This window comes from Leopardus geoffroyi, chromosome E2, assembly GCF_018350155.1.
Source record: "Leopardus geoffroyi isolate Oge1 chromosome E2, O.geoffroyi_Oge1_pat1.0, whole genome shotgun sequence".
In the NCBI taxonomy this organism is placed as follows: domain Eukaryota; kingdom Metazoa; phylum Chordata; class Mammalia; order Carnivora; family Felidae; genus Leopardus; species Leopardus geoffroyi.
In genome coordinates this window covers 13,912,844-13,932,088 of record NC_059335.1, presented here as the reverse complement: position 1 = coordinate 13,932,088, position 19,245 = coordinate 13,912,844, and the positions used below count along the sequence as shown (strand labels likewise).

Genomic DNA, 19,245 nt, shown 5'->3' with positions numbered 1-19,245 from the left:
AATGAATACTAATGGGATCATTGAAGATTTTGGTTTATCCGGATCTGCACTCTCACCAGAGAAATCCCTAGAAGCAGGGATTGTGCCCGGCTCCCAACGTGTCTCCTGCCTCAAACCGGCTCCTGATCTGTGTCCCCAGACCAATACATGGCACTCCCACCTACCCCCACACTGGGCTCTACCCCACCTTACCCCACACAACCACCGCATAACCAAGGAAGAATTCGTTTGTCCTTCCATATCTTTCTCCAGCCCATGCCTCCTCCCCATGCTCATGGCCCTGTCCTCTGTCACCTGGAGCCTATAGAAGCTACTTCTATGTCTCTCCATCTGTAGTCTCAGCTTCTCCAAAAATCTGAACAATCCCTCTGAAACACAAATTTAACCATCTTCTTCCCCTGCCTACACCCCTTCTGGGGCTCCCCATCATCTTAGGACACGGTCCAGCTCCCCACCAAGTCACATAAGGTCCAGCAGGTCTGACCCCTGCTCATGGCTACAGCCTCATCAGTGCGCAGGGCCCCAGATCCTTCCACCCTAACAGCACCCGACCATGCTCCACTGCCTTGGCACTTGGATTCCTCTGCCCAGAATTCTCCCTCCCTACTCTCCCTATCCTGCCCTGAAAAATCCCTACTTTGCCTTCAGGTGACTCAGCCTGAGTTGACAAGGTTGAAACAGGTACCACTTCTGGGTCCCTACAGACACCTGTGCCACCCAATCCTGCCCTGACCCCTCTGTCTGTCTCCCCCAACCTTGCCCTGACTCCTCTGTCTCCCCCATCCCCACCGTGACTCCTCTGTCTGTGACTTCTCACCCCAGCCCTGTGTGTTCTGAGCTTCACTGACTTGTAGCTGCTCTGTCTCCCTTGTGGCATGACAGCTTCATGAGGGTGGGGCACAGTCTGTCTTGGTCACCTTAGTGTCCTCAGCATCCCTCAGCACAGGCGTCATGGAGTGGTGGCTTGATTGAGCACTGGTTGGATGACTGTCTGGAAATATTTTAATATGTTTTTAAAATGTTTATTCATTTTTGAGAGAGAGAGACAGAGAGAATGAGTGGGGGAGGAGCAGAGAGAGGGGGAGACACAGAATGGGAAGCAGGCTCCAGGCTCTGAGCTGTCAGCACAGAGTCCAACATGAGGCTGGAACCCACGAACGGCGAGAACATGAACTGAGACCAAGTTGGACACTTAACCGACTGAGCCACGCAAGCACCCCTGGATGACTGTCTTAAAAGTGTTGAATGGCTCAGGAGCCTGGGGGAGACTATGGGAGAGAATTTTCTGAGTGGATATTTGAGTTCATGCAATAGGAGTTGACCCACCTCAGAATGCTCTCAGGACACATGCGTCCGATGCAGGCTTTTTCTGCTGACTGTAACCCTTGAAACCTGAGCAAGGCAATACCCTGAAAAATAAGGGAATCAGCTGATGTTTAGAGAAGGGAGACAGAGCCAGGTCAGCATTGTTTGAATGCAAACACAGATAGGCACAAGCAGATCTCAGACATGTGTACACAACATGACCCACGTGCCTACACACTGTGCCCGAACACACACACACGTGTCCATCCACATGCCCATACCCAGTCACCAGTAGTATGTGCACACACACACACACACACACAGTAACACACAGTCAGGCATGAGGGTGCACACACAGACATATGTGTAGACATCCCTTAACAGGCATACCCCAAAGCATGTACTCAGTTAACCATAGACAAACAAGGGCTGGTGTGCATTCAGGCACACTGGTCTGCACACACACCCAAGGTCAATGTCGTATTATCAGCCCCAGGGGGGAAGGCTCAGCTGTGCCAAGGAAGGAATGGCAGGGAGGTTCCCACACGGTTTTCTCTCCCTTCCTCTTTTCCCAAAGAAGAAGTATTCAGAACTTTAGACCAGAAAAGATCAAACCCAGAAGGGGATTTAGAGAACCCCTTACTCATGTCCTTCATTCTGTGGAGTAATAGGAACAGCTACCATTCGTTGGCACTTACTGCCATGTACTTCACACGCATGAACCCATGACTCCTCTGAAAATAGGCTAAGAGGTGGGTCCTGTCATTGACCCCATGAGACTCAGAGAGATGAGGTGACCTGTTCAAGGTCCCACAAAAAAGAAGGGACAAGGGATTCCAATCCATGCCTTAACCATGCTCTTAACTGCTGTGCTATTGCCTAGAAAGGGAAACTGAGTCTCAGCAAGGGAAAGGGATTTTCCTGGGCACACCACTACCTCACTGTGGAAGCTGACACCGGGACCCCTGCTCACTGGCGTGGCACACTCCTGCCTCTAGGGGAGAAGGCATGTGATGACAGATGCTGGCCTTGCTCCTAGTTCCAGTGTGACCAACAAGGTCAATCTCACTTGACCTCTCTCTCCTGATGTACTTTTGCCTGTCATGCACCTGATTCTCTGCCCTGCTCATGACAGGCCGTCTGAACACTCAGTGCCCTAACTGGTGCCAACCTCATTGTGAAGCAAACTCTCAAAATTCTACCTCCCTCCTTGCCAAGAAAAAGTGGGAAAGTGGCAGGGTTTGGGGCGGGGGGCAGGCTTGCAGTCTGGCCAGGTGGAGACTGGTGGTTGGGATTGGGGGATTCATACTTGCCAAGCTTCTGCTAATCCTCTTTCCCTCCTGTGCTCCCTTTACAGCCAACAAACAACATTCCTCTTTTTGCTTTGTTCTCTGCCCCTTGTTCCCTCCCCCATAGGACTCTGGCTCAGGGGCCTAGAGCAACATACCAGTACTGAGAGTGCCAACCTCATGCACCTGCACTCCTCTAAGGTTAGGGCTAGCATCTGAGCAGGGGGTCCAGCTATCAGATGCTGCCTTGTGCCCATCGGGGCCCCTCTCAGGCCCACTGAAGACCAGTCCAGCACCCACATGGTGCTCATGTCAGAGTCTGCTGGGACCAACCCCAGAGCTGCATGATGCCACCCTGAAGCCACCCCCATGGCCACCTGGGCCTGCTCTCAGACCCTCCTGGCACCAGACATGGCTCTGTTAATGATCTCCTGATATCAAGTTCAGGGCCAACCTGTTTTCAATCCTAGTGTCTAGGATTGAAAACAGAGCCTGCCACTGTATCTCTGCGTCCAACACTGATGCTAGTCTCCACACCACCCATTGCTAAACTTGGTCTCCACTTGGCCTTCAGGGTGGGCTAGGCCAGTCAATGGAGGAAGGAATGGACAGGGTTCAAATCCCAGCTCCCTACCTGCCACCCCACCTGTGACTTCCAGCAGGTAGGGAGGCTTGTTCTTCTGAACAGCAAAATGAGGATGCTAGGACAGAGCCCCACTGCCAGAAGGATTCCATGAGATCACAGTTTGCACACTGCCTCTTCATAGTTAGTGGTCACCAAAGGGGAGCACCCTCTTGTTAAGGAAGAAGGTCACCAAGGAGAGGACAGCAGGACCACCATCTGTCCTCACACCCACTTTCAGCATCCAGGGTCCGGCTATCTCCTAAACAAACATGGAAATGATGAACCTAGCAAGCTCCCCCAGGGACCTGGGTAGGGCCAGTGTGGCTTTCTGTAAATCACACCCTTTGAGACAGCTGGGATTTTTGGCACCATATTGGTGGATGTCATTACTATTTTCAAGTTCTGCCCAGTCTCTCTGCCACTGAGACCACGAGTTAGTCTTTTTTTTTTTTTTTTTTTGTTAGAAAAAATTTTAAACGTGTATTTATTTTTGAGAGAGAGAGAGAAGGAGACAGATGCAGGGGGGAAGACCATGAGTTTCTCTTCTTTCCTAAGGAAAGTTCCACTTGAATGTGGCTCTGGACTTCTACCCCTTTCCCAACCACAGATGGGCCGTGATACTGATCCTGACCTTTCTCTGAGGCCCCTTGAGGATTCTGGGTACCAGAGGCGACACTGTGTCCAAAGCAAAGGCAGGTCAAAGTTCGGGTCAAGTCCTCATTCCCTGATCGTGCTGGATTCCCATATACTTCTCCCAGGAACCCTCATCACAGCCAGGGGTCCTCCTTTGCCCCAACACCCTCAAATTGACTCCCTGGAATCTCATCCTCAAACCCAGATATTAGATTCTTCACTCTGGAGACCTCAAAACCTACATGTTGGGGTCTGTTCTCACTCTGAGATCCCAAATCCAAAGCTCAGGGGGCTCCCCATGCAAATATTATAAATTCTTCAGTTCTGGAATCTGTCTCACCAAGTCTGCAGCCCTGGGGTGGACTCCCTTGCGGGGTGACACATTCTGTCTTGGGGCCCTCTCCCTGTTAATTTCCTTGGAGTCCCCTCCTCCTGCCTTGCTGGCTGTGTCTCAAGTTCTGTGGTGAGCCCAGGAGGGTGTAGTTGGAGGTGAAATGACACAATTACGTAATTAGAATCGAAGTCCACCCTTCTTGCTCAGGTGGTATAAAGACAAACCACCCCAGCAATCTAACTGTCACTACCACTGCCATCATGCTGGCCTCAGGGCTCCTTCTGGTGGCTTTGCTCACCTGCCTGACAATAATGGTCTTGATGTCTGCCTGGAGGCAGAGGAAGCTCTGGGGGAAGCTCCCTCCAGGACCCACCCCATTGCCCTTCATCGGGAATTACCTGCAGCTGAACACACAGCAAATGTACAACTCTCTCATGAAGGTACCATGAGGCAGGGGATGGTGGAAGGGGGTGGGGCTGGGGGCCTGCCTAATTGAGCTGGGGCATTGTGGCAGGGGACAGGCAAGGTTGGATGGGAGTCTTAGGAAAGTGGAATTGTGCAGTTGGGGCAGCAGGGTCCTAGGCAGGGAAGAGCAGATCCTGGGATACCCGCCCGTTGAGTGCCAGAACCTGGGGGAAATGCATGCAATGGGTGAGGTCTGGGCACAGGGCCAGTTCCCAGTGGGGCCGCTCCCTCTAAGCACTCTCACTTTGGTTAGATCAGCGAGCGCTATGGCCCCGTGTTCACGGTCCACCTGGGGCCGCGGCGCATTGTGGTGCTGTGTGGACACAAGGCCGTGAAGGAGGCGCTGGTGGACCAGGCTGAGGAATTTGGCGGGCGAGGAGAGCAGGCCACCTTCGACTGGCTCTTCAAAGGCTATGGTGAGGGGCTCGGGATGGGGGCATGTGGTCAGGAACACTCGATGGCCTCAGTTTCCCCACTGTTCTCTTGACACCCTCCCACCCAAGGCTGAGGCCGAGTTCTCCCCCTGCTCCCCTCCGTCCCTGTCCCTGCTAATTGCCCCTTCTCCCTGGTCTTCTCTAACTTGACCCTGAGTGCCTGCGTCTCTATTTCCCCTGCTTCTTGGCCCCATGTCCCTGTTCTCTCTCAGATATGCCTCTTCTTTCTGTGTGTCTTTGAGGAGCTCTTGGGATTTCCGCCTCAGAACTGTGGTCAGTCCACCTCCACGTCCTTGTCTTTTTCTCCCTCTAAGCTTCTGTGCTTCCCCTCCCTTCATCCTCCCTCTACTCTTTTCCTCTTCTGTGTGAGAATCTCACCCTGTTTCTGCTTCACACCCCATGCCTCTGTCTCTGGAAACAGTCTTTCCTCTCTCCCGACCTTCTTTGTTCTCTCTCCCTATTTTCTTCTTTCCCCAGCTCAGTGTTAGAATCCTTCAGGATTTTTATTGCCACCTCTCAGATATCCACAGAAGTCACCTCCCTCTGGCCCTCCTTACTTCTTTCCCTGTCTTTATGTGTCTCCAAATCTCTGTTTCTCTGGGCATCTGACTTGCCTCTCTCCTTCCGATTTTCTTCCAACTAGGTCGCCATCTCTTTCAGTATGTCTCTGACCTTGAGTTGAATCTCCCTCTGTCTCCCACGGTTGTCCCCCTCTCCCCCCCCTCCTCCCCAGGTGTGGCGTTCAGCAATGGCGAGCGAGCCAAGCAGCTCCGGCGCTTCTCCATCACCACACTGCGGGACTTTGGTGTGGGCAAGCGCGGCATTGAGGAGCGCATCCAGGAGGAAGTGGGCTTCCTCATCGAGGCCCTCCGGGGCACGCATGGTGAGCCAGGAGGGAATGAGGGAGAAGGAGCAGGAGCATTCACGTGGATATGTGCGCTTTCTGGTCCTGGAAGGGGACTGACTGGACTGGGGGAAGGAGTCCAGGCTCCTGGCTCTAAGGCCTTGTGCTGGGAGCTTGTCTCATCACCCTGGTGCTTTTCTCCAATTCTTGACCTGGTGTCAGACTGCCTAGTGGATGCTCCTCCAGATCCCTGTTTCTCCTCAACCCCATCCCATTCCCCAGGCACCTTCATCGATCCCACCTTCTTCCTGAGCCGGACAGTGTCCAATGTCATCAGCTCCATTGTCTTTGGGGACCGCTTTGACTATGAGGACAAAGAGTTCCTGTCACTGCTGCGTATGATGCTAGGAAGCTTCCAGTTCACAGCTACATCTATGGGCCAGGTAACCCATCCCAGTCTGTCTCTACAACACCCTTACTACAACGCTCCAATTGCTTCCTCACATGGAGACAGGTGCCCCAAACTCCCTTCCTCTCCCAGATAGGGTTCCATCAAAACCACTCTTGGACAATGGAACAGCTGCACCAGAATACCCCATTTCCAAGGACACCTGAATATCTCAACAGATGTTTCTCCCACCAAAAAACCCAAAACCCAAACCAAACATACAAAAAACAGCCTGCAGGCACGACAGCTGTTATAAGCCCAGCCTTCCTTCTTGGCATGTGCCCCCACCCTACCTATCTTAATATCTAAAACTGGCTCCCTGTCAAGACATTCCATCTTTTCATTGTAATATCTTAACACCTGAACAAGTGACCACCTCCGTCCATGTCCTGAATACATGAACACCTGGTGCTATAAAATACAGTCTGCCAAAATCATTTGAGATTTACACAGGTGTCCCAAACCAGCCTACTGGGCTACCTAGATAAGTACTTCTTCATAGCCCACTGAAATATCTGAACATCTGGACAGATACGCCAACCAAGAAAGCCTCTAAACATGTAAACATCTGGATAGATGGTTCCCCAAACACCCAAATTATGTTCCTCAATGCAGCTCACTCAAACACTTACAGCAGTGCTCCCCTCCAGCCCAGTGTGAATATTTGAAACACATGAACAGGTACTTCCCCCATCTCAACACTTGCATACCTGCCACACTTTAATACCTCAATACCTGCATAGAAGTCGCTATTCCATAGCCTCTAAATATCTGGATAGTTGTCTCCAACTGAGCCTACTTGATATCTAGAGACCTAAACAGGTACCTACCTCCACCTCATATCAGTCAGAAATAAATAGGTAAACACCTGGACGGGAGTTTCCCAATGCAACCTCACCTGAATATCTGGATGTGTCCCAAACCATCTCACCAACATGCTGGGATAGGGGTTCTCACACTTAACTCATGTGAAAACTTAGATATCTCCTCCCATCAGCCCCATATAAATCCTTAACATCTGGATGGGGGCCTTTAATTCAGTGCTTTCCTTGCCATGAGAAAGGTTCCACTCCTATCAAGACCTGCCTGCTGACAGCTGTCCTTCCTGTCCTTTCTTCTCTCCCCATCCTCAGCTCTATGAGATGTTTTATTCAGTGATGAAATACCTGCCAGGGCCACAGCAACAGGCATTTAAGGATCTGAAAGGTCTGGAGGACTTCATAGCCAAGAAGGTGGAGCAGAACCAACGCACGCTAGATCCCAACTCCCCGCGGGACTTCATCGACTCCTTCCTCATCCGCATGCAGGAGGTACACCCCAACAGCCAGTGCAGAGAGCTGCAGAGCCAGGCAGAGGGAAACCAGGCTGGCATGGGGAGAGCAGAGGCTCGTTCAAACCATTCCCCTCATAACATCCTCACAATCCCAAGTATAATAACTATGGTTGCTCCCTCTACTGAGCCCCTGCCCATGGGCAGGACCTGTGTGTGCCAACCATAATAGCAAGCAATTCCGTACCATGCACTCACTGACTCTATTCCTCTCCTTCTCAATATCCCCACAATAAAAAAGTGTTCTTGAAGAGTAAAGGACAGATAGGCAGGTGGGTAAGGAGTGTGGGAAGGGCATTTTGGGCAGAGCCAGCAGCCTGAACAAAGAGCTAGTAGAACCAAGTCCCTCCTCCCACCTCTGGTCTGGATCTAAGAGAGAGGGGTCCAAAGAGAAAGACCCCAGAAGGGCCCTGAGAGCCCTGAAGGGAGTGGGCTTGGCCTGAAGCCCTCTCTCCCTATAGGAGCAGAACAACCCCAACACAGAGTTCTACTTGAAGAACCTGGTGCTGACCACACTGAACCTCTTCTTTGCGGGCACTGAGACAGTCAGCACGACCCTGCGGTATGGCTTCCTGCTGCTCATGAAGCACCCAGATGTGGAGGGTAAGGCTGCAGGGTGGGGGGCAACAAAGTGGCAGCCACAGGCCCTCAAACTTCCTCTGAGCCCACTGCAACATCCCCACCTTCCCCAGATCCCTGAAACCACAGACATACCCTGTTATCCGGAGACTAGGTGATATTCTGCTGATGAGCACCAGCCGAGTTTCACTAGGTGTTTAAGTATTGAAAATATCTGAACGGATTGGTAAATAGCTTCCATGCTGGGTCAAATGTATATCCACTGCCTGCTCTCCAAACCATTCCCCAAACTCCTCCCTTATGCCTACTCATGATTCTGGCATGACCGGGTGAACAGGATGCTGCACCAACAATGCATATGGCCAACGTCTGTTTTGAATGGTCTAAGTCCATGGCATACATGGGTGTACATATTTGGACAATCATCACTGCCCCGAGACCCCAGATACCTAAATACCTTCCCCCTCCTCCCACAGCCAAAATCCACGAGGAGATTGACCAGGTGATTGGCAAGAACCGGCAGCCCAAGTTTGAGGACAAGGCCAAGATGCCCTACACAGAGGCGGTGATACATGAGATCCAAAGATTTGGAGACATGATCCCCATGGGATTGGCCCGCAGAGTCACCAAGGACACCAAGTTTCGGGAGTTCTTCCTCCCCAAGGTATCTTCCTGTCCCACCTTGGGGGACCTCCAACCTGCTCCCTGTGACCCAGCAACCCATTCCCTTAGAAGCTTCCCAGCCCCTGTCCCATTGCTTCAATCAAACACTGTTCCAACCACCATGTCCCTTTAATCCCCTCAGAGATTCCTGAATCCCGTGTCTCCCCCAGAGCTCTTTCCACAAGGAATATGAACCCCATACCCCCAAACTTCCTCTCTCAAGAGACATGAACTTCATGTCTAGACCTCCTCCCTCAAGGACACGGATCTCATGTCCCCCAAACATCCTGCCTAGAGAAACACAAACCTGATGTCTCTCAAACCCAGTCCCAGAGAGCATGAACCCCCATGTCCTCTCAACCTCCTGCCTTGAGAGACATGAACTGTGGGTCCCCCACACCTTCTGTCCTAAGAGACACAGAACCTGTGCTCCTCAAATTTCCCTTCTCAGGAGACATGAACCCCCATGTCTGCCAAGCTTCCTGGCTCAGAGACCTGAGTCTCATGTCCCCAGGGGACCCACACTCCCCCGCCTCCCATTTCTTATCACTCAGGGCACCCGCATTGTCCCTCCAACCTTCATGTGCTTTCAGCACACCCTGCCCCCACTCCACCTTATCAAATACCCCTCTCCTCCTCACCAGGGCACTGAAGTGTTCCCTATGCTGGGCTCTGTGCTGAGAGACCCCAAGTTCTTTTCCCACCCCCGAGACTTCCACCCCCAGCACTTCCTGGATGAGAAGGGCCAGTTTAAGAAGAGTGATGCTTTTGTGCCCTTCTCCATCGGTAAGAGACCCCGGTCTGCTTGCTGCTAAGCCACTGCTCCCACCAACCGGGCCTCCTTCATCCCACATCCCATCTCTAAGCTGTAGCCTGGGGTCTGTCTCCAGCTTGAAAGTCCCTCTAAGATCTACTCTAGAGCCAACCAGCTGCAAACCCCATGACTACCAAGTACCTGTGTCCAGGCAACTGGAAAGGGATGATTGTATCCATTTCACAGATGGGGAAAATCAAAGCCCTGAGTGAGTCAGATATTTGTCCAAAGTCATTTAGATTCTTGAGATTCCTTGGGAGGAGATGAGAGCCCGGCAGCCATATCTGAGTGTGTGCTTGGAAGGAAGGGGCACCTAAATTTCCCATTGCTACAGCTTGGGATAGCTCACCCCTATCCCATGTACAAGAGAAACTGACGCTCAGAGAGGGTTAGAGATGTCTCTGAAAGTTTCTCAGTCCCTGCTCTCTGGGAGAATGCAGTTGGGGGTGGGTAGTGGGGAAGGGAGCAGTGAGAGCAGGCCTCACCTCCAGCCCTCCCATTCTGTCTCTTCAGGAAAGCGGTACTGTTTCGGAGAAGGTCTGGCTAGAATGGAGCTCTTTCTCTTCCTCACCACCATCTTGCAGAACTTCTGCCTCAAGTCCCCTCAGCTGCCCCAAGACATTGACGTGTCCCCCAAAGTTGTGGGCTTTGCCACTATCCCACGAAATTACACCATGAGCTTCCAGCCTCGCTGAGCAAGGGCTGTGCTGGGGGCCGGGGTGGGGGGGGGGAGGGCTGCAGGAGGAGTGGGAGGGGCAGAGGCGGGGCTATCAGGAAGGCGGGTTAGTGGAGGGCGAGCTAGCAAGAGGGAGGTGACTTAGGGAAATCTGAGGGGCAAGGTGACAGGAGAGGAAGAGGAAAGGAATGGACTCTGTTCACCTTGCTAGAGATAGATGCTTCAGAGGTGGGATAAGAGGAAGGGAAACCTTACACTATACTGTTAATAATAATAATAATAATAACACCTATTATTTGTTGAATCTCTGTATCAGTTCTGGGCTAAAAACATTATGCACTTACTGCACTTAATTCTCACAAATCTATGTGACAGGGCACAGTGCACATGCCCATTTTAGAAAGCTTAACTGATTCCCAAGGGAGCTACAAGGACAAATCCTTTTAATAAGTTTAGAAATGTCACTAAACATACAAAAGTCTTTTCCTGTTGGTTTTTTCTATATACTTTAGGAAATCAAAATTAAAAGCACAATAACTCTTGTAGTCACTGAAATAAATGAAATACTTAAGTAGAATCTGACAATACATGCACAGCGCCTGTATGGTGAAAGCTGCAAAATACCAATAAAAGTAATAAAATATATATATACATATATATATATATATATATATATACACACATATACATATATATGTTTATTTATTTATTTTGAGAGAGAGAGAGAGAGCATGTGCAAGTGGGGGAGGAGCAGAGAGGCAGGGAGGGGGAGAGAGAATCCCAAGCAGAATCCCACACACCGCGAGACCATGACCTGAGGTGAAGTCTGTCTCTTCAGGTGTCCGCCACTCAGGTGTCCCAGAAATCAGATATTTTTTAAATAAGGAGAGACATACCATGTTCATGGATTGGAAGATCAGTACAGTAAAGCCAACTCTCCTCAAATTGGTGTATAGGCTTAACACAATTACTATAGAAATGACAGCAAGATTTTTTTTGAATGGATTTAGATATTTATTTGAAAATTTATATGGAAAGGCAAAGGAAGAGCTAAAACAATTTTAAAGAAGGAAAAAGAGTGAAAAATCACATTTTCCTATTTATTCCATTGGGATTCAGCAAAAACTCTGCTTGGAGATGTTTGTAGCCTTACATTTTCATATTGGAGAGGAAGGAAGTCTACAAAATTAATGTGCTATGTGTCCATCTTTAAAAGTTAGAAAAAGGGGTGCCTGGGTAGCTCAGTCAGCTAGGCATCTCACTTTGGCTCAGGTCATGATCTCGTGGTTGTGTGAGTTTGAGCCCCACATCAGGCTTTCTGCTGTCAGCTCAGAGCCTGCTTTGGATCCTCCGTACCCCCCTCTCTCTGTCCCCTTGTGCTTGTGCTTTCTCTCTCTTTCAAAAATGAATAACATTAAAAAAATAAAATATAAGTTAGAAAAAAACAGCCCAGAACATTCAAAGATAGTGTAAAGGAGGAGACAAGAAGCATTAATTCAGAAATTAATGGAAAAAACTTTTAAGTTGTTATGAAGATTATAGATTCAATATCTTTGTCAACTTGGCTACACTCTGGATTCTCTTCTTTTTATTTTGAGATAGTTATAGTTTCACAAGAAGTTGTAAAAAAAAAAAGTAGACAAGTTCTGTGTATTCTTTATCCGGTTTCCTCCAGTGGTAACATTTTAGATGACTATAGCACAATATCAAAAGCCAGGAAATTCATGTTGGTATAAACTACAGAACTTGTTCAGATTTCACAAGTTTTACAGGCACGTGTGTGTGTGTGTGTGTGTGTGTGTGTGTGTGTTTCAATGCAATTTTATCACACCTGTAGATTCAGGTAACCAGCACCCATATATCAAACAAAGGACTTATATACAGAGTATGTAAATAACCCTCAAACCTCAACATAAGAAAACAAACAACCCAATTAAAAAATGGGCTAAATTTTTGGGCATGCACTTAACTAAAAAAGATACATGAATGACAAACAAGCTCATGAATCAATGCTCAACACCATAGTCATTAGGGAAATGCAAATTAAAACCCAATGAGATACCCCATACACTTATTAGAATGACAAAAATAAAAGATAATAACAACACTTAGTGCTGGCCAAGATGTGGAGCAACTGGAATTCTTATGTTTTGCTGATGGAAATACAAAATACTACATATCAATTTGGTGGTTTCTGTAAAAGCTAAGTGTACATTCAACTAGAGGACCCAGAATCCCATTTCCAGGTATTTATTCTCAGAAATTAAAATTTATACTTGGACAAAACCTGTGCATAAATACTTAGAGCAACTTTATTGATCATCCTCATAAACTGGAAACAACCCAAATGTTCTTCAGAGTTGAATGGATGAACAAATTGTGTCACATCCATGCAACAAAACTACTCAGCAATAAAACCAACAACTGTTAATACACACAACTTGGATGAATTGCAAATGTATTGTGCTAAGTGAAAGAACCCAGTGTCAAAAGGTTATATACTGCATTATTCCATTTATATGAAATCCTGGAAAAGGCAAAAATATTGATACATAGAACACACCCATGGTTGCCAGGAAGTAGAGGTGGGGTAAGGATATGAATACAAAATATAACACCAGATAACTCTTTGGGGTGTTGGAATTATTCAGTAACCTGTCTGTGGTCGTGATGATAAGAGTTTACACATTTGTAGAAGTGCCTGGGTGGCTCAGTCAAGTGTCCAACTTGGGCGCAGGTCATGATCACTCAGTTCGTGAGTTCGAGCTCTGTGTTGGGCTTTGTGCTGACAGCTCAGAGCCTGAAGCCTGCTTCAGATTCTGTGTCTCCCTGTCTTTATTCCTCCCCCGCTTGCACTCTGTCTCTCTCCCTCTCTCAAAAATAAAGATTTTTTGGGGCGCCTGGGTGGCTTGGTCAGTTAAACGTCCGACTTCGTCTCAGGTCATGATCTCGCGGTCCGTGAGTTCGAGCCCCGCATCGGGCTCTGTGCTGACAGCTCAGAGCCTGGAGCCCGTTTCAGATTCTGTGTCTCCCTCTCTCTCTGCCCCTCCTCTGTTCATGCTGTGTCTCTCTCTGTCTCAAAAATAAATAAACGTTAAAAAAAATAAAAAAAAAGATATTTTAAAAATTAAAAAAAAAAAGAGTTCATGCATTTGTAAACCTCATTGTAAAATATAAGTTTTACTGTATGTAAAAATAGTGTTTTGTAAAGAGTAACTAGGAATTTTTTAAGTGAGCCAAATCTGTAGGCAGATTATGAGGGAAAAAAAAATCTTAGCTGCAGATGATCTAAAGTTTCCTGTTAGTTTGAGGTCACTGTGAACAGTCATGTGGCATTTAATAATCCTATCTATAAAGGCCTTGACCACAGAACCTCATGAAACTGTAATACAACAGACACTGGAAATTGAAAGGGCTTTCTCCAAAGCTCACTTCTGTAGAGCTTATGGAAGCCAAAGTTTAGGCTTTGGTGACATGCCTTGTTTGGTGTCTATTGAAAAAGGCTTTGCCTTCCAAAGGGTTAAAAATTGTATTGGAAAAATGCATAAGAAAACATGAAACAAATCCAAATTGATGTCTGGACAATTTCCAAAACAATTATTCTATGCTATTCAAAATATCAAGGTTAAGAAAGACAAAAGTTGAGAATCTATGCTAGATTAAAGAAGACCAAAGACATTACAACTAAATATAATGTATGGTCACAGATTGGATCCTGAAGTGGGGAAATATTTTGGATATTAACTCCTTATCAGGTATATGGTTTGCACATATTTTCTCCCATTCTGGAGGTTGCTTTCTCATTTTGTTGATTATTTGCTTGCTGTGCAGAAACTTTTTAGTGATGTACTTCCACTTGTTTATTTTTCCTTTACAAATCAGTGAACAGATGAAGAAAATGTGATACACACACACACACACACACACACACACATACACACCATGCATTGTCATTCAGCCTCTCTCACAACTTGATAGCCAAACAAAATAAAACAAAAACAACAAACAACAACAACAACAACAAAAACAAAAACATCCCAAAACAAAAGATAGCCACCAGATTAAAAATTGGACAAAGGACATGAATGGACATTATTCAAGAAAAGAATACAAATGGCCAACAGATATATGAAAAGGTGCTCAATATCACTAATCATAAAAGAAAGGCAAATCCAAACCACAATGAGATATTTCATACTTGTTAGGATGGCTATCATAGAGATAAGCAATAACAAATACTGGCGATGATGTGGATTAGAACCCTTGTGCACCATCCATGTGAATGTAAATTGATGCCGCCATGATGGAAAACAGAATGGCAGTTCCTCAAAATATTAAAAATAGAAGTACCGTACAATCCAGAAATCCCACTTCTGGGTATATATAAAAAGGAAATGAAACCATTATCTCCAAGAGATATCTGCATTCTTAGGTTCATTGCCATGTAAATCACATTAGTCAAGATATGAAAACAGTCTAGATGTCCATTGACAGATGAATGGATAGAGAACCATGGCAGTGATTACTTAATAATGCTTAAGTCAGGTTTGAATTAACCTCTTCACTGTGCTGAGCATGGCACTGGATGTTTTCCCCTACAACCCTGAGGATTAGAGACTCTTGCTGTAACAGAGGCATAGGCAGCAGCAGCATGGGAACTTAAGGGTTCTGGTGAGCAGTCCATTTTTAGGAGTGTGGACCTCAGCATGTCACCTACAGTTGCTTATTTCCTCTTCTCTCCTTTTTTTTTTGTGGGGTGGGGGAGAGAAAGAGCATAACATGTGAGCTAGGGAGAGAGAGAGAGAGAGAGAAAGAGAGAGAGAGAGAATCTTAAGCGGGCTCCATGCTCAGTGAGGAGCCTGATGTGGGACTTGATCCCACAACCCTGGGATCATGACCTGAGCCGAAATCAAGATTTGGATGCTCAACCGAGCCACCCAGGAGCCCCTCTCCCTCTCTTTTTTTTTTTTTTTTTAAATAGAGAACATTTTTTTTTTTTAATTTTTTTTTCAACGTTTATTCATTTTTGGGACAGAGAGAGACAGAGCATGAATGGGGGAGGGGCAGAGAGAGAGAGAGGGAGATGCAGAATTGGAAACAGGCTCCAGGCTCTGAGCCATCAGCCCAGAGCCTGATGCGGGGCTCGAACCCACGGACCGCGAGATCGTGACCTGGCTGAAGTCGGACGCCTAACCGACTGCGCCACCCAGGCGCCCCTCCCTCTCTTTTTTTTTAGCTCCCTAGAGATGGCTCTTTCATGAGCCAATGGATCCATTTATCACAGGGTATAGTCCTTCCTTTGAGTGCTCTATATCTGGGGCCAAAGCCTGGTTGGGACACACACAGCTAATCAGTTATGGGTATAGTCTTTTCCCCGAGCCTAGCATGAGTCACAGCTTCATTCTAAGGCATACAAATAAACCAGGCCAAGATGCACAGTCCATGGCCACATTAAGGAGGACCCTGTTACTCACAGTTCTGTCCCAGAATGCCAATTAGTTAGGCTCCAACAACCACAGTCCCTGAGGTGAACCAAGAAACAACTACTAGAACTGAGACAATGGGTTTCTGACATTTATGCCACTCAGATGTGGTACTTAGTACCCACAGCCCTAGCAAGCCAATACACCCAGCATGATGCCAGGTACACTGACTCAGTAGGAGGCACCCAGGACCTCCTGCCCCCATCATCCCTTTTGGGCCTGATGCAAAAGGCCTTGATTAGACCTGGGAGCAGATGATGGTGGTGATTCAAGAAAATAAAGGACCTGGTAACTGCTGTGTGGCTCTCAGTCTTTCTCCTCCTCACCTTCTAACCATTTCCTCGTCAGCCCTTCAGCCAAGCACTTTGTAAGAACTATCATGGGTATGTATGTAGAGAACCTGTTGAAATACCCAAAGAAGGTGGTAGGGAAACCAGGGACAAGGAGGAGAATGTGGGCACCTGCTTTTCTCCCTCTTTCTCCAAGCTGTCAGGATAGCACGGGAAAAGTAGATGAGGGACTTGGGGGTGGGAGTTCTGGTCTTAAACAGGAGATGACAGTGCAAAGGTACAAAGGGTATGTCATAGAGACGTGGACCTTAGCCCACCTCTGCCACTGATGTTTTGTGTGGAAATTCACAGTCCAAAAAAATGGACAAAATTCTTGTCTTAATGGAGCTTACATTCTAGAAGATTGAGGAGACTACAAACCTAAAGTCTCACAATTCTAAAATTGATTGGATCTAAGGGTAAATGTTTCCAGGATTTTTTCTGTTACCCAAAAAATAGTCATGATGTACTATACTGAGTTACCAACATTCTCACTCACCATGTCTACCACACAGGAGGCCAGGGGCCATGAGGAAGAAAGGGACAACCCCTGGGTCTCCTAATTCTGCATCTCCCAACTCAGCCATTAGGGGAGCCATGAAAAATTCCCTGTTGCCCAGGAGATGGTCAGAACAGCTATGGGACTTTCTCCCACTGCCCTACCCCATTCCATGCACAAAAACCGTGAGGCACCCGTTGAACAACTTAGAGGCACCAGCCAGTGTCAGATGGGAAGCATGAAAAAGATGTAGAAATGTGGAAAAATGGGGACAGACACAGGGAAAAGGAGACAGAGAGAGGGAGGGAAAAAGAAGGGGAGAAAGGGAAAGAAGGAGAGAGGTGACCTCTCTATCTCTTTCTCTCCGATGTCTCTCGGGGTCTGATCTGAGGTCTGTCTCTTTTTTGCACTACCTCTGTCTCTGCCTCTCTATCCCTGTGTAAGTCATTCCCTGTCAAGCTCTTTCTATCCTTTTCCCTGTTTCTTTCTATTTATTTATTTATTTATTAAAAAAATTTTTTTTAACGTTTTTTATTTATTTTTGAGACAGAGAGAGACAGAGCATGAATGGGGGAGGGGCAGAGAGAGGGAGACACAGAATCGGAAGCAGGCTCCAGGCTCTGAGCCATCAGCCCAGAGCCGACGCGGGGCTCGAACTCACGGACCGCGAGATCGTGACCTGAGCTGAAGTCGGACGCTTAATCGACTGAGCCACCCAGGCGCCCCTCTTTTTTTTATTATAATTTCTTTTAATGTTTATTTCTGAGACAGACAGAGCATGAGTGGGGGAGGGGCAGAGAGAGAGGGGGACACAGAATCTGAAGCAGGCTCCAGGCTCTGAGCTATCAGCACAGAGCCCGTCGCGGGGCTCGAACTTACAGACTGCGAGATCATGACCTGAGCCGAAGCCGGACGCTGAGCCACCGGCTGAGCCACCCAGGCGCCCCTTCTCTGTCTTTCTTGATGTCTGTCTGGTTTCCTTTTTGTCTCTCTGCCTACCTCTTTCTTAATGTTTCTCCCTCTGTCACTGCCTCTTTATGCCTCTGCTACTCTTTCTCTCCCTCCCATTCACCTTCCAGCCCTTTCTCTCTCCAGACTGATTGCCTGTCTTTATTCCTCTCTATTTCTTTTCCTCTCCTTATCGTCCCCTGTATCTGGGGCCTGGGGAAGGCATGTTCCAGATGGAGATGAGAGATGCAGGGATCCCCTGCCCAGTCACAACCTCTCCCACTTTTCCTTTCAGTGACTGTCTGCAACATGCCTTCACCATAGACATTTTGAGTACAGCCATCTTACTTCTGCCCCTGGCTCTTATCTGTCTATTCCTGACCCTCAGCTTACGGTGCAAGGACTAACTTCCCCCAGGGCCCAGACCCCTCCCACTCCTGGAAAAACCGCTTCCAAAACATGCTGATGTCTCTGATGTCGCTCAGAGAGTTGCAGGGCCCCTCAACTTAGGAAGGAAGAATAAAAGAGCCAATGTAAGCTCGGTCTTGCTGCCTGTAGCTGAGTAAGGAGTATGGCCCCATAAACACCTTGTATCCAGGATCCAGGTCACTGGTGGTCCTTAGGGGGTACCAAGCTGTGAAGGAGGCCCTTGTGGACCATGATAAGGAATTCATTGACCCGAATGACTTCCTCTTGTTTTCCAAGTTCAACAGGGAAAATGGTAAGCCTGTTCCCCTTCTCTTCCATCCCAGAAAACACTTTCCTCATTATTGAAACATGAAAGAGGGAGATGGTTCTCCCATGTTGGTATCCCCCAGGGTCATTGATCTTGCTAGTGACATCAGACGACACGGAAGCTGCAGAGTCAATGACTTGGCATAAAGTTGTCCAAACTTCACCTTCCCCAAATACAGCAACTATCTTAAATTGTACTTTGTTCTAATTCCCCTTTCCATTTTTAAGATCAACTCATTCTCATCCCAACCTTTATTTTAACATCATCCTCATTACCAACTTTCATCTCAACTGACAGGTCAGATTAGCCAGAGCCAGTTCTGACGATATACCTAAACCTCAACTCAACTCCCTTTACACATTTCTGTAATCAGGGGGACCTGGGTGGCTCATTCAGTTAAGCTGCCAACTCTTGATTTCAGCTCAGGTCATGCTCTCACAGTTCGTCAGTTAGACCCCTGCCCTGGGCTCTGCACTACAGTGCAGAGCCTGCTTGTATTTTCTCTCCCTCTCTCTCTCTGCACCTCCTTGCTTCTCTCTTCCTCTCTCAAAATAAATAAATAAAGTAAAAAAAAAATTCTGGGGGTGCCTGGGTGCTTCAGTTGGTTAAGTGTCTAAATTTGGCTCAGGTCATGATCTCACAGTTTGTGAGTTCAAGCCCCGCGTAGGGCTCTGTGCTGACAGCTCAAAGTCTGGAGCCTGCTTTGGATTTTGTCTCCCTCTCTCTCAGCCCCTCCGCCACTCACGCTCTGTCTCTGTCTCTCTGTCTCTTTCTCACAAAAATAAACATTTAAAACAAATAAATTTCTGTA

At 47.6% G+C, this 19,245-nt stretch overlaps 1 protein-coding gene and 1 long non-coding RNA gene across 2 annotated transcripts; one reads left to right on the top strand and one right to left on the bottom strand.

Annotated features, from left to right (window-relative positions):
• Positions 1 to 677: 677 nt before the first annotated feature.
• Positions 678 to 8,518, bottom strand: LOC123578917. The gene is made up of 3 exons (XR_006702566.1): positions 8,422 to 8,518; positions 1,327 to 1,409; positions 678 to 991 (listed from the first exon to the last, which is right to left on the bottom strand). It is a non-coding gene; the product is annotated as an uncharacterized LOC123578917 (long non-coding RNA).
• On the top strand, positions 4,424 to 10,743 carry LOC123578916 (cytochrome P450 2A13). The gene is made up of 9 exons (XM_045442270.1): positions 4,424 to 4,626; positions 4,905 to 5,067; positions 5,819 to 5,971; positions 6,215 to 6,372; positions 7,511 to 7,687; positions 8,169 to 8,310; positions 8,763 to 8,950; positions 9,594 to 9,735; positions 10,277 to 10,743. Exons 1-9 carry the CDS (start codon positions 4,447 to 4,449, stop codon positions 10,456 to 10,458), a joined length of 1,485 nt encoding a protein of 494 aa, XP_045298226.1. The 5' UTR covers positions 4,424 to 4,446; the 3' UTR covers positions 10,459 to 10,743.
• Positions 10,744 to 19,245: the final 8,502 nt, after the last annotated feature.

Excerpts from the sequence above, each read along its gene's own strand:
- LOC123578916 (XM_045442270.1), top strand. The coding sequence starts at position 4,447 with ATGCTGGCCTCAGGGCTCCTTCTGGTGGCTTTGCTCACCTGCCTGACA. Across the intron at positions 6,373-7,510 it reads CAGCTACATCTATGGGCCAG|CTCTATGAGATGTTTTATTC; the intron begins GTAACCCATCCC and ends CCCCATCCTCAG. Across the intron at positions 7,688-8,168 it reads TCCTCATCCGCATGCAGGAG|GAGCAGAACAACCCCAACAC; the intron begins GTACACCCCAAC and ends CTCTCCCTATAG.